The 14268-nt window shown below is 37.6% G+C and overlaps 1 protein-coding gene across 2 annotated transcripts in view; it reads right to left on the bottom strand.

Moving 5' to 3' along the window:
* The window catches only part of fam135b (family with sequence similarity 135 member B), a 54860-nt gene that overhangs the window by 38886 nt on the left and 1706 nt on the right, over positions 1 to 14268 (bottom strand). Inside the window, exons 2-3 of one of the 2 annotated variants that reach the window (XM_086279286.1) lie at positions 9757 to 9853; positions 5270 to 5349 (exon numbers count right to left, since the gene is read on the bottom strand). In XM_086279286.1, the coding sequence (XP_086135412.1) occupies positions 5270 to 5349; positions 9757 to 9833 (157 nt within the window). In that variant the 5' untranslated portion in view covers positions 9834 to 9853. Of the gene's footprint in view, positions 1 to 5269; positions 5350 to 9756; positions 9854 to 14268 lie in introns of those variants that run through there. The other variant, XM_086279287.1, reaches the window with a different exon arrangement.

Genomic DNA, 14268 nt, shown 5'->3' with positions numbered 1-14268 from the left:
CTCCCAGTTTTGACCAGTTTCTTTGTCTTTTTTCTGGACTAGTCGTCCAGAAATTTGTAAGAAGCTAAACCTACCTGACACAAAATTACCTAGCATCATCAAACTAACTACATATTCACATGCCATCAGAAATCACTCGGTTCTGACACTCTTCTGGTGTACTGTGCTTCTCACAGGTACTGGACTGTTAACACATCCTGCACATTAAAACCTGCTGAAACGCCCTTCAGCTTTAGCCACAGTGCTTCTGTGCTGGAAATAATCAGCTTACAGCCTCTGCTCTGCATCTGCTGTGTGTGTGTGTGTGTGTGTGTGTGTGTGTGTGTGTGTGTGTTCATGTTCTGCCTATCAGTAAAGCACACAGAACTCGCCACACAGATTTGCTCCTCATGATATTAATAAGAAAGGGCATCTTAGCCGGTGCACCGTAAACAACACTCCAGTTCTCCCAGTTAACATTCTGACTTGAAAATCCTAATCTTACTGCGCATGAATCACAGTCATTAAATCCTTCAGCTGAGTGTGTGGCACGATCCTTCACAAGTAATTCATTTTTTTTCTGAAGGGCACAGACAATTGAAATGTCAAGCACACGTTTTCAAAGAGGACACAGTAAGGGAATTGTATGATGAATGTAATTGTTCTATCTGTGGCCAGAATGGCAGCTTTATGTTTATGATTCAGTCTGTGAGGTATGCAGGCTCAGTGCATGACCTTGTGGAAAGAGCTGCAGAGGAGAGGGGAGGGCCGCAGCCTTCCAATTACAATATGCATGCAAGATCTTCACTGTAATATACGTAGCTGCAGTGTTTCTTGCTGTCTACATATGCTAATGGCTGGTGAAACATTGCAGTGTAGTCAGCAGCTTAGATATTAGTGCATCAAAAATGCACTATACCAATCTATATCAAGTGCTAATCAAATGTATTTGATTATTTGATCATCAGAAAGTGTCACGCCAACTATTAAAGCAAAGGTTTTGGCCGTTTGCTGCTCTGTAGCGTTCAGGTGAGCATTAACACAATGGAAAAATTGTTCACGGAGCAGATGACCCAGCAAATACACCCCAAGATCAGACCATAAAATTCTCAGAGAAACTGCAAAAAACCTAAGAGCTGCATTCCAGACTCCACAGAGCTCAGTTAGTGTCAGACGTTAAAGCTCATGATAGTACAAATATATAAAATATTGCTTATATAAAAGAATATTGCCCAGAGAAAGTCTCTTCTCTCTAAAAAACAAAACAGGACTGAATGGCTTAGGTTTTGCAAAGCTGCATTAAACACAGTATATCAACAAAACAGCCCATGCCAGCTGTCAAGCATGATGGTGGAGGGATAATTATTTTAACTTGTTTTGCAGCCACGGGATCTGGAAACCTTGAGTCAACCATGAACTCACAAACATGAGCATATATCAAAGTATTCTAGAGTCAACGAGACGCCATCTGTCTGACAACTAAAGCTTGGCCCGAATTAGGTTATGAAACAAGATAATGAAACCAAACACAAATGTGAAAGTCTAGACATCAGCCTGACTGAAATGCTATGGCGCGACCTTAGACTAGCTTAGACTAGACTAGCTTAGCATGCTGGAGTTTTCCTTACTGTATATGAAGAAGTATTTTATAAAAAACGCAATTTGTGAATTTGAGGAAAGTTACATGTTTAAAACAAATCATGAGCTCAAGCATCTACAGTCACCTGTAGTTTGGGATAATGTGTGGGCCTACAGTTGTGTAAACAGGTAGCATTCTGTCAAGACACAAACTGTCAATACTTAAGCAGCTTTTAGGTGAAAATACTGAATAGTAAGCACCATTAGGCACCTCTAAAAATGAGTTACATTATTAAATATATTTGTGTCAGCTAATCTGAGCTAAAGTAACAAAACTGAAGCCTCCCCTGTCTGGAAAATGATCTACCTCTTTCTTTACAACATGTAAAAAAGCTGATCCTCCAGGATTCAGCAGCCCTAAAAATAGACAAACCGCTATTCTTCATTTCTATTTAACTTGACATTATAGTGGCTACTTGGAACCAGCAGTAATGAGGGAGCAAGAAATTCTTCTTAATCAAAAACCCCGTGCCTCCTGTCACTGTGTTTTAGGTGAAAACACTCACACATCATCTTTACAATCACGCACGCATGGACGGTTTGGTGTTGCTGGTGGTGCTGTCCTCTATAGCAGTGAGAACACTGACAACAGCTACATGCCTGAGACTAATATCCTGCTCCAAAAGACCAAAATGCCCTCACAATCTAAAACATCCTAGTGAAAACAGTAGGCTGCACTGTCACAAGTACAGCTGGTGTACACACACACGCACACATACACACACTGCTCCAGTCATGATAGGCTAAAAATAGCCAATATTGAGAATCAGGATTGGCAGTGAAACAGCTTTCTGCAATGCCACAGATCCACATTTTGACAGTTAGGTAGGTTTGGAAGCCTTCAGTCACAACCTATGAATACAAATATGGACGCAACAGAAGAAGAATATTTCATGATCTTTGAGGAACCTGAAAGTAATTGTATATTTGTATAGGAATGAAGCATTCAATGTTCACAAAACTTTCACTACAGTGTATTTTTTGGTGATTGTTTACACTTTTTTTTCTAATTAAGTAGGAAACAAATGTATTTTAGAAATTTAAAGAGCTTTTTCAATACATGGACATTCTCCATAAGATGAGTTTTTCTATTATGCAGCACAGTGCAGCTTTAAGCCGGCTTTGCCCTTTTCAGCCAAGACTAAAGACTTTCCCTCAATAACTGGAAATCCAATAAAATTTTATTAAACGTTTAAGAGTTATTGTTTGAAATGTTTCAAAGCTATTTTAGATGCCAGATATTCTGCAGGATGAATCACTCAGTTTTTAAATCCTAAATCACATCGGTAAGACAGGGCCATAAAATTCCCAGACAGCGCTCTCACTCTCTACAGATCCTGGATAGCTGGCACAGTGGTGGGACTACTTACTGTTTACTGTAACCTTTTGTAAATTTCTGTCTTTTATCCACAATAGCAGTGAGAAATTACAGTGCATTTGGAGACAAATCTGAGTACTCAGCAGTCAAATTGTTGGTTGTTTTATTTTCCTATTGTCATTATTATTATTATTATTATTATTATTATTATTATTATTATTATTATTACTATTATTAAAATTATCATCTGTCATCTGTTGACAGCTCTACGTTAAGAAAACAGTCACATCTTTAATTGATACTTTTTTAAATATAGACATCAAAATTTTATATTCAATTTTTTAATATGGTGCCAATTTAAGGTGGTTTAAATTCTTAGGTAAAGATAGAGGACCACATGTTGAGACAGTCCCTAATGGTAGGGAGAAAAACTGCTTTTAATAGGAAGAGACATCAGGCAGGCTCAGGGGTCTTCAGCTGACTAGAGAGTAAGGGGCAAAAGAAGAGAAAAAGGAGGGCATGCAATAGCAGCATATAAATGCAAGGGGAGTCAAAGTACGTGAGTGACAGTAGTCGATGCATCATACGAAGCCTACAGCAGCTTAATGGTTCAGGATTTCCAGAACCAGCCTCAACAGTAAGCTTTAAACAGGAAAATTGGAGACCTAATCATAAAAGTAGAGAAGGCGTCTGTCTTCTGAACCCAAACTGGGAGCTAGCTTCACAGGGACCTCCCATTCTACTTTTGGAAACTTGAATTATATGCTAGAAGAATACATTTAAGCTCAATTCTGGATTTAACAGGAGCAAATAAAGAGGTATGTGAGAAATATTAGCTTTCCTTCTAGTCCCTTCTATCATTCATGCTGCAGCATTTGGGGTCACTTAGAGGCTTTTCAGAGTGCTTTGAGGACGAAGAATTTGAATGTTCCAGCTTAGAAGTTTAGAACAACTGCATCAATTATTCTTTCAGGATCACTCATAGACAGATGTGCAGATGAATGAAGACTAGTTTAGAGATTTGATTAACCTCTTATATCCCTGCAAGGTTCAAATCTTGTCCTTTGTATCCAATTTATACATGTCTGATTTGAAAATCTTAGAAGAATTGTGAAACCAAGAAACATCTAAGTGACTTGATTTGAAGGGTGACATCTACTTTTTCTTACTTGCATGTTACTGAAATGTAATCTAATGCTACATGTTTCACTAGTCACCACTGGGCAGGGCTCGCAAAATCTCTAGCCCGGGGCTAGCGATATCTCGGGTCGGGCGACCGAAATCTATCTCAGCCCCGCCCATCGGGCTATATGATTGCCCGGCGGGCGGGGCTGAGATAGATTTTTATGACTTATTTTGTGTGCGAGGAAAACTCTTTGTTTACCGGGACAAATTAGAATCTATCAGACAGATGCTGAAGTAAAGTGTTTTTTACAAATTGACTCAAATCTGAGACCATTACTGAGATCATTAGTAACCTTCACTAGTGCTGTTTTTTGCTATGATGCGTTCTAAACCTTCACTTAAACTCTTTGTTTATTTGAAGAGTTTCAATTGATCAGCTTAAAAGACTCTGGTACTACAATACTACAGGTGTTCACAGCCAGGCCACGTAGAAATGACTGCAGTGTACAGAATCTTATTTAGCTAATATTTTTCATGAAATATTAACTATATTCAATATTCAATCTTTTTCAAAAAACAAAGTGTGTTAACTCAAAGGTTTATTTGGTCTAATTTTATCATGTCTGGTAATTTATTAATGCAGGTAAATTTGGAGTCTGTGTGCTGTTTCTCAATGCAATTTACCTTTAACTGTTAGAAAGTCATTCAAACAAGTTTAAAAAGATCCAAAACTGTATGAAAAGATCGATCAGAAATGACCACAAAACAGCCAAACATGGTTGTAAAAATATTCAAAAAGAGAACAATGGTGAAGCAACACAGAACAACCTTTGTAGTCACAAACGACACACAGAGAACAACACTATATATGAAAGCACAACGACTAAAGGGTGATGCCAACTAACTGCTGAGAGACACTAAATGGCCAGAAAGGGACAATGAAGGAATTAAAATGTGACGGAAATTGACCATGAAAAAGCACCAGTAAAATGGCCAAACATCAGGCAAAAAAACAATAACCATGGTCTAGTACCCAGTGTCAAACTAAAGTATTCAGACATGTGCTCCACCATCTATTTAACAAAACTACACAAACAGATTACTGAACACAACACAGCAAATTAAGAGTTCCTCCACACACCAGAACGAGTGGTAAAGTTGATGTGTGTGTTTCTCAGAGTGTGAGGAAGTAAACATCGTCTGTCTTACCTGCATTGTCTTGTGTTGTTGCTATGACCCTGTGGGGCACTCGAGGTGAGACCTTCAGCCCTGCTCGTATCTGGTAGAACCTGAGGTGGTGGATAAAAACAGAACAGTCACGCTTAACGAAGCAGCACTGCTTAACTTCACCCTCTGCAGTCTGTGAGTAGGTGAAAGGTATCAACACAACTTTAGGTTTTAACAATTTTTTGTATGTTTATTTTAAATTACTTTCGATTTACTGTCTCTGTTTGTACTCTTTGTATGTTTATTGGTTTTATTTTTATTTTTTATCTTTATCCATTTCCTTAGTATTATTTATCCAGTGCTTTAGATCCACTTTATTGGTATTACAGTTGAATTGTTTCTCAGGGTTTGTTTCTTTTGATTCATGAGTTTCTCTGTCTCAGTCATAGTATAGGTATATATATACTATGTATAGGTATATATAGTATATATATACCTATACCATTCTCATCCTTCTTGATCTTAGTGCAGCGTTTGATACCATTTCTCACAATATTCTCCTGAACCGGTTAGCTTCCATTGGTATTAGTCATACCCCACTTACCTGGTTTACCTCCTATCTCTCAGACCGCACTCAGTTTATCCAACTTAAATCCCATTCTTCAGCTCTCTATCCTGTTTCTGCTGGTGTGCCCCAGGGTTCAGTATTGGGGCCTCTTTTATTCATTATTTATATGCTTCCTCTTGGTTATATATTCCGAAAATATAATATAAATTTTCACTGTTATGCCGATGACACCCAGCTCTACCTTTCTTCTAAACCCAATTCATCCCTCCCACCTACCTCCCTCTCAGACTGTCTTATTGAGATTAGATCCTGGTTCTCCTCCAATTTCCTCAAACTTAACAGTAATAAAACTGAAGTTTTACTTGTTGGTACACCATCTATCTTAACCAAATCCCACAGCTTTTCCATTAACGTTGAAAATTCTCCCACCCTTCCCTCCCCTCAGGTTAAGAGTTTGGGTGTCATACTTGATAATACTCTTTCATTCCAGTCTCACATTAATTACATAACACGGTCTGCTTACTTCCATTTACGTAATATTCACCGACTCCGTCCCTTCCTTACTCCCCATGCTGCTGCCATCCTTGTCCATAGTCTTATTACATCCCGTATTGATTACTGTAATTCCCTCCTATTTGGTCTCCCTAAAAGGTCCCTTCATAAACTCCAACTTCTTCAAAATTCTGCAGCTCGGGTCATAACTTGCACTCCGTTAAGTGCTCATATTACCCCAGTTCTTCAGCAGCTTCACTGGTTGCCCATAGAAGCCAGGATAAATTTTAAAATCTTACTTCTTGCATACAAGTGTATCCATAAATCTGCTCCTTCATATTTGTGTGACCTGCTCCATATCACCACTGTTTCCCGCACTCTCAGATCATCATCTGCTATTCATCTTACTGTTCTGTCCTCACGCCTTATCACTATGGGGAACAGCGCTTTCAGTCGCTCTGCTCCTCGGCTCTGGAACTCTCTTCCTCCTGCACTAAGAAATATTGACTCCCTCTCCGTATTTAAGACACAGCTCAAAACACATCTGTTTAAACTGGCTTATTCGCTTTAATGCTGATTTTATCTGTTGTCACGCTCTGTTTTGTAATTTTAACTTATTTTATGTATTTTATGACTATTGTTCCTTTTATTAATTGTGTTTTTTGTAAGGTGACCTTGGGTTTCTGAAAGGCGCCCTCAAATAAAATGTATTATTATTATTATTATTATTATTATTATTATAGGTATATATATAGTATATACCTATACTTATAACTTTATAGGTATATATTCTGTGCCCTTAGTTTCCTTTTAGTTTCTAGCTTTGATAACAGTTTCTCCATAAGACCCTTGGCTTTCTCTCCTGTGTCAAGTCCTGTCTCTGTGTGAGGTGTTTCCCTGTTTAGTTATTTCCTGTTTTATTGTTTCAGACATGCATTCCTTGTACTTTGTCTGTATTTTTGTCTCGTTGGTGCTCTTTGACCTTAATAAAGGTTTTAGTTTTTTATATCCTTAGTATTGGCTTTCAATTCCCATTCCCACAAAATATTTTCTTGACAGAAATGTTCTTAAGCCCATCTTTCATTTAACTTTGCAGTTGTTTGTAAAACTATTCTTCAACTAAAGCCACTTAAATTCAAAAGATGTTAAATATCATATTTTCTAGCCTCTTCCTAACCATCCATACAAACTCCACACAGAAAGGCCCTGGACACTTGGTGGAATCAAACTCAGGCCCTTCTTCTATGAGGCAACAGTGCTAAACACCACGCCATCATGCTGCCCACGCTAATATCTGGCTAATTAACATTCAGTTTGCATGTTAGTATAGTGGAAGTGACAAGAAAATGGTACTTAAAAATTGCATAAAATTGTCTGTTCATTTTACTGTGTTCACCAGGCCCACTTGTTTTGTAGTTAAACACTTGGAGCAGACGTTGCTAGGACAATTAATGATTAAAACAATTAAATAAATGGTTTGGAGGTAATGTATGTGTTAGCCAAACCATTTCTGGAACATAACTGTGCATTGTACCATGTATTTATATTAATGTGATAAACTCATTTAAGATATTTGCCACTTATAGTTTGACTTGCTGAAATTTCAGCAACTGAAAAATGCAGTTACAGATCTTTGTAACTACATTTTTTTATTAACAAGAAGATCCAGGGAAACTGATTTAAGGTATGTGCAGTTTTGGCATTGTGAAATTCACCTGGAGCCTAATACAGAAAGCTTTGGCTAATTTGGCTAACTTTGCAGCTCTTGTTTAAACCAACGTATTGCAGTAATCCTGTTTATTGAAACTGATTAGAGTCTTTGTTTTCAGATTCTAACGTGCTTTCCATTAACTTAATGAGAAAATAACATTAAAGCTACACAAAGTCGCCCATCGATTGCACAAATATTCTTATACTATTAAAGAATTATTGACAGAGGGGTTATTAATTAGGTAAAAGTATTGGAAAATATCTCAAATAGGGTTCATTTGAAATGATAAACAGTCTTTTTGTGTTAAAAATGTATCATTTACATTGAATCATTGTGACCCAAAGCAGATTTGGGTAAAACCTTCACATCATTAGCAAGCTGAGACCAAAGCATGGCTGTGAACTTGATTATGTCATCAGTGTGTTAATGACAGCGCTCGATAGAGAAGATGTCACAATAAAGAAAATCAAAAAGGTGTTTTTTTGGAAAGAAAATAGGTCAATTTAGTGATCACTTCTTACTCATGTGCTATGGCAGAGATGTATAAATAGCAGTGTTCCATGAATAGTTTTCAACAAGCTGAATTGTTTTTATTAAAAGGCTAAATTGCAGAAAGGACAGAATACTGAATAAGAAAATGCACCTGTGTTTTTAAAACTTACTTTTCCTATTACAGTATAAAATGTAAATGCTGCTTATCGCCATTTTATCCTTTGCAAATCAAATGCAGATTTAATCAGTATTCCTAATGCAATCAGTGGACAGCTGTGTGGCCCACTAGTCTAGCACAGGGATTAGTATTGACTTAAGAAAGCACATTTCAGTGTGGGAAGATGTGTAGATGTTGGTAACTAAACTATTCTCTGTCCATAGGGCTTTATCTTTACACTGGGGTCAGATTTTGTTTCGTGCTCACAACGGATCTCTTCTGATATCACAGAGCAACGTGGCATCGAGTAAAAACAAACATATTAGTGCACTCAACTGAAGGGATTATCGTGATAAAGCTTTAGCCCATCACATTTGGAGAGGGAAAATCATTTTGATAAAGCTGGTGTTCCACTGTTTTAATCTGCAGACAGAGCAGGCTACACAGGGCCCTTTTTTAGTCTGGGAATATCATAAAAACTGCAACAAGAAAGAAGAACTACCTCTATCATTAACAAAACCTTTTAAACTCCCTATTTGTAAAGCACTGGATGTAACATCTGTCTTTTTCATTAATAATACTACATTATATAATAATAGGAAGACGACTTTGCATTACAGGCAGTCTGCTGGGGGCCTCACTGCTTCATTTTCATTTGCCTCTCTTGAACACTGTTCCAAACAGCACTGTCAGTGCTCTGCATGTGACATTTTGCAACACTTTACTGCAAACATTTCTTCTTAGGCCTGTGCATCGGCTAGCAATAGCAGAATTAGCAGCTACAACACTCTAGCTAGTTAGCGCCAGTTTTGATATAGCTTTTGGACTTTAGCCACATCAAAAGCTTTAGATTGTGCTAACAAATTGAACTAATGTTTGAACTAATTTTAATTAGTTGCGTACACAAGCTCTGTGTCAAAAAATAGCATTGTTATTGTTCTATGATGAAACAAACAGAGATTTTGATATTAGCTAACAATGGTTGCATTTAACCAGCAGAGTATTTAACTAGCAGCAGAAATAGAAATAGAAATTTTCCAGTAAATTAAATGATTCAGGATATGTGCACTTTTTAAATACTATTAAATATATATAAGAAAAATTCTTACCCCCTTTGAAAGAGATCCACATTGTGAAACTTGTGCAACTCTAGAGAAAACTCCACTGTTCCCTGTACTTCAGACATGATATGATCCCACTCATCACCTGTCAAAAAAGAAAACAACCAATCAATATGATGTATAAGACCAATGAGCCAAAATAACACCAAATCCACACTGAGAGGTAAGACAAATGATGACATTTCTAAAACTAGCTCCCATGGAAGTGATACTGCATGACTCATTCAGTCCACTGCAGTGTGGATAGCAGACAAAGATAGAGACCCTGGTCTGAATATAGTTCTCATTACCAGTGGTCAGGTTAATGTTGCACATATGACAACCACCCCTGTGATTGAATTATGTCACAGTAAAAAATGAATGCGTGCAGCTGTATGTTCTCTGTCTTCTATCTACCTTAAAAAGAAAAGCTGTGAGCCAGGTTCTATTGTAGAAAACATCAGTTTATTGGCAGCAGTAGCATTGTCACATTACCTTTATAGTACATTTGAATAATAATAACTTTTATAACACAGATGTTTTTCATTTTTAAACATCACTTTTGTATGCCCAATATTTTAAAACACAAAGAAGAAGAGTCTCCTTATTATGTTTGACATAACAATAACATTTAATACTTATAGTTTAACGTAGTGTATCGCTGTGGTGCCCATTTATTCAAAAGAAAGGGTGATTATCACAGTTTTGTTTACTGTAGCACAATTTTTTTGAATCCATCCTTTGGATACACAACACAGAAACCCATTATCTTTCTCCAGAAGCCTTACTATTATACAGTTATATAAACTAATATTGAATTTCCATTGTCTCTTGACTTAGGTATCTATTGGGATCTCTTATTGGTAGGATCTAATAGGTATGCTTCAAGTCATTGAGTCCTGCTTAAATAAATCACAATTATAAACCCATGTGTCCAAAATAACTTCTGATCAGTACTGTACATACTAGACTTGCTGACTCTCCGTTCATTCATACCATATTAAAAGTACTACCTGTCACTTGTAATTAAAGCTCAGAACATGAACCATCCAATTTACTACAAACATTAGATACCAACCTCGTAGTACACAGGCTATAAAGTGCTATGAGAGCTGAAACACGGCAAGTTTGAGCTGCCATCAATCGAAAGGTGCTCAAACACTGACTGTGTTTACAGTCAAGCATATTAAGAAACCCATAATTAAACGCTTTGAAATATAACACCACCATGTGTGTGGTATTGGGTGAGTCTTCCTGTAAGCACTGTAAAAACTATAAAAGCAATATTACTATAAAGTAAGACGTACACAGTGACGTTTCATTTCATCAGAGCTCAGACACTCAGAGCGTATATCATTTGAATTTGCAATAAGGAAAATGGGGGGAAAAAATACAACTGTCCCTGTCTTAGTATTCAGTGTATTTATATCGATATAGCGTGAGGTTAGCACTGTTGCCTCACAGCAAGAAGGTGATGGGTGTGTTTGCAGTTAGGCTAATTGGTGATTCAGTATGGCCCATAGGTGTGAATGGTTGAGTTAGTTTAAAAAAGGGGCCTTTGGGGCACATTTTTTTAAAGCTTCAAGACACTTGTTTTAAAACGAATGCACTTTAAAATACTTACACGATGTGCTAATAGCTAAACTACAGGTATATCAACTGTTTTTTCTATTTTTATCTAATTTGTTTTAAATTGAGGATTATGTAAAAGGAGTCCTTGACTACACACATAGTATTTCATTAACAGCTAAACTATATGCATGAGTCAGACAAAAGCACAGACGGTATAAGAGCGTCCAGGCCAAGCTAACTTGGAGGTGCCAAGCTAGCTTAGCCGGGAGCAATCTTCCTCTAAGCAAAAAGACTTCTGGTGGTATAGAAGGCTACATGAAATCACCCGCCTTCAGGTCACTTTAGGTGTCACCTTAATAAACATTTCCCTGAAAATGATGGTCATTCTACGAGTAAGGAAGAAAGATTATCTGGAATATCCTCATTGGGGAAAAGTTAGTAAGCCGTTATCCAATGAGCATCTATGGTGAGTTTCTGAGTCAGTTATTGTACCATTTGCATAAATGTGTCTGGGCTGGGACAAAAAGGCTTCTTTTATTTCAGAATTTTTTCAAGATTCTTTTAAGAAGATGTTACAGCTTTTAAAAAAGAAAGAAATGTTAGAGAAAAAAGTCTGACTTGTCCCTTCATCTGAGCAGAGAAATTAATTCCCAGTGTCCTCTCTTAACACTTTATTTGACCAAATAGGGTGAATCTAAGGTGTCCTGACAGTTGGCAGAAAAACGCTCTCTTCTAATGCTGATAAGATGGATTAGAAGATTCCTGCCAACAGTGGAGAAAGAAAGTAAAATCCAGTGCCCACATTAAAGCTGAAGACCATAAAAGCAAATGAGTACAGTCCTGAGACACACAGTATCCTTCACTAATGTAGTACATCAGCTGCCCACTGCCGCAAATGGCCTAAGGAGACAAGTAACGACAGAGACGCTTTCTCTTTGTGCTGACTCGGCATGCTGCTTGTAAGAACAGTTATAGGTCATTTGATGGGAGACGGTGAGATGCTGAAATATGTTTCTTTTTGCGCTGCTTAAGATATAGCTAAAGCTGCTTTGTCGCTTCCTTAATTCACTGAACTGTTGTGCAGGCCACCGTTATACTTATCTGTTATCGGCTGTCTCCAACATACATAATAAGAAGGAGCAGCTCACTTCTCCGACAATGTGTTAGGTAGGCAGTAAGTCGAATGAACACTGTGTACTTGATAAAATGGAAGCTCACAGGCCGGGGACTTACTGTAATATGTTTTTATTTCCCAGTGAAACAATCAGCAGCCTACAGTACATGACAAGAGCACCCAGACGCATGCACTGATTATCAGCCTGTGTTGAAAATTCATCAATACGTTAATCAAATCAGCGAGGCACACACCAAAGCACCCACGCTGACAGCTCCAGAGGCATACAGCTGTCAGTCATCTAAGAGAGACACACTGTGTTTCTTTTCATGACGATGACAACAATGATCTTGGTTGATGAAACGCCCCACCAGCTAAACTGCAGCATCGGACCTTTTAAAGCATAGGTGTCAAACTCTGGCCCGCGGGCCAAATTTGGCGAAGCCATACCAAATTACTATTAGAGCTGGCCTACTGGTATTATACAGGTAATATATATATTGTTTAGTATTAAGCTTTGCTTGTTCCATATTCAGTTTTTCAGCAAAACTTGTTTGAGTCCATAACAAAAGATTCATTCTTATATCTGGAGGAAGATTTTTCAATAAATATTAATGTTAGCCCGCGACTTTGTTCCAGTTTTGAATTTTGGCCCACTGTGTATTTGAGTTTGACGCCCCTGTTTTAAAGCATTCTCTGTACCTTTACGTCAGCATTAATAAATTAGTGAATAAGTTGAATGTAGATGCCTGTGGGACTGAACTTGAAATGCTGGCATTTAAGGATGAGAGAAAATTCCAATGCAGTTCAGTATTATTAATATAGCGCCAAATCCCAACAACAGTCACCTTAAGGCGCTTTATATTGTAAGGTAAAGACCCGAAAATAGTACAACAACAGAGTTTTATTTTATTAACTGATCGATTTGCATAACTCTTTGCAGAAAATAGAACTCACAGCTTTCTTTTTTCTTCCATTTGTTCAATTTCCTCAATTTTTTTATAAACCCATTGCACACGATGCTGCTATAAGCCCAATTTTTAGATAATACATGTTTGGGAATCGGTGTGCTGGTGCACAAATACTAAACAGGTTTTTTTGTCTGTTTGTTTTGTAGATTCGACAAAAGAAATTGAACAGATGTTGAGTTTTTGCAACATGCTGTGACAAAGTGACAAAGTGCCTAAAGGTACAATTTACATTTGGTTCTTTGCTAAGAGGTGTGTTATGTGTAGACACAACCCTGGCTTACCCTTTGAGTTAGGAGGCCTCTTTTATGCCTGAATGATTAACAGGTCAATGTCAACTAACATAACAAGTAAAAAACACATTCCTGCATTCATACAATGTCCTTAATACACTGTTGAATTAACTGTGTTCGAGCACAGCTCCCAGACATCTCTACATAACCTGTAGCCAAACTACACTTGGAATTTTCTGCTTGTGCAATTTTGTGAATTATCTCTTTCTTACTAGAAGCAAATCATTAAACACTAATCGTTGCAAAACACCCATCTGCTGTCTTATTATTATTTAATGCAGGCCACAAACACACCACACACTCTGGCATTCTTGGAGGTCTAGAGTTTGCAACTTGACTAATTCTACCACCTTAAGGAAAACCTATAAACTCTTTGTTGTCCTTAAGCTGCCCTCTTTCCTTTGCTGCAGCTCCTGTTGGCGTCAGCTCAGCTGGGACCACCGATGACATCTCCAGTGTCAATTTGAGAACGGATGAAAAAGCAACACGTTCACAGTGTCTGCGTGTGAAATAAGCACATTTTTGCAGGCTTAGCAGGCATAAATGTCACTGTAAGACAGAGAGCCATTGTTTG

The sequence above is a fragment of the Aulonocara sp. 'chitande type north' Nkhata Bay genome, linkage group LG22 (genome assembly GCF_057382095.1).
Source record: "Aulonocara sp. 'chitande type north' Nkhata Bay isolate Kocher_YH1m ecotype deep benthic linkage group LG22, A_spYH_male_GT1.1, whole genome shotgun sequence".
NCBI lineage: Eukaryota > Metazoa > Chordata > Actinopteri > Cichliformes > Cichlidae > Aulonocara > Aulonocara sp. 'chitande type north' Nkhata Bay.
The sequence above is the reverse complement of the archived record's forward strand: the minus strand, read 5'-3'. Positions and strand labels throughout refer to the sequence as shown.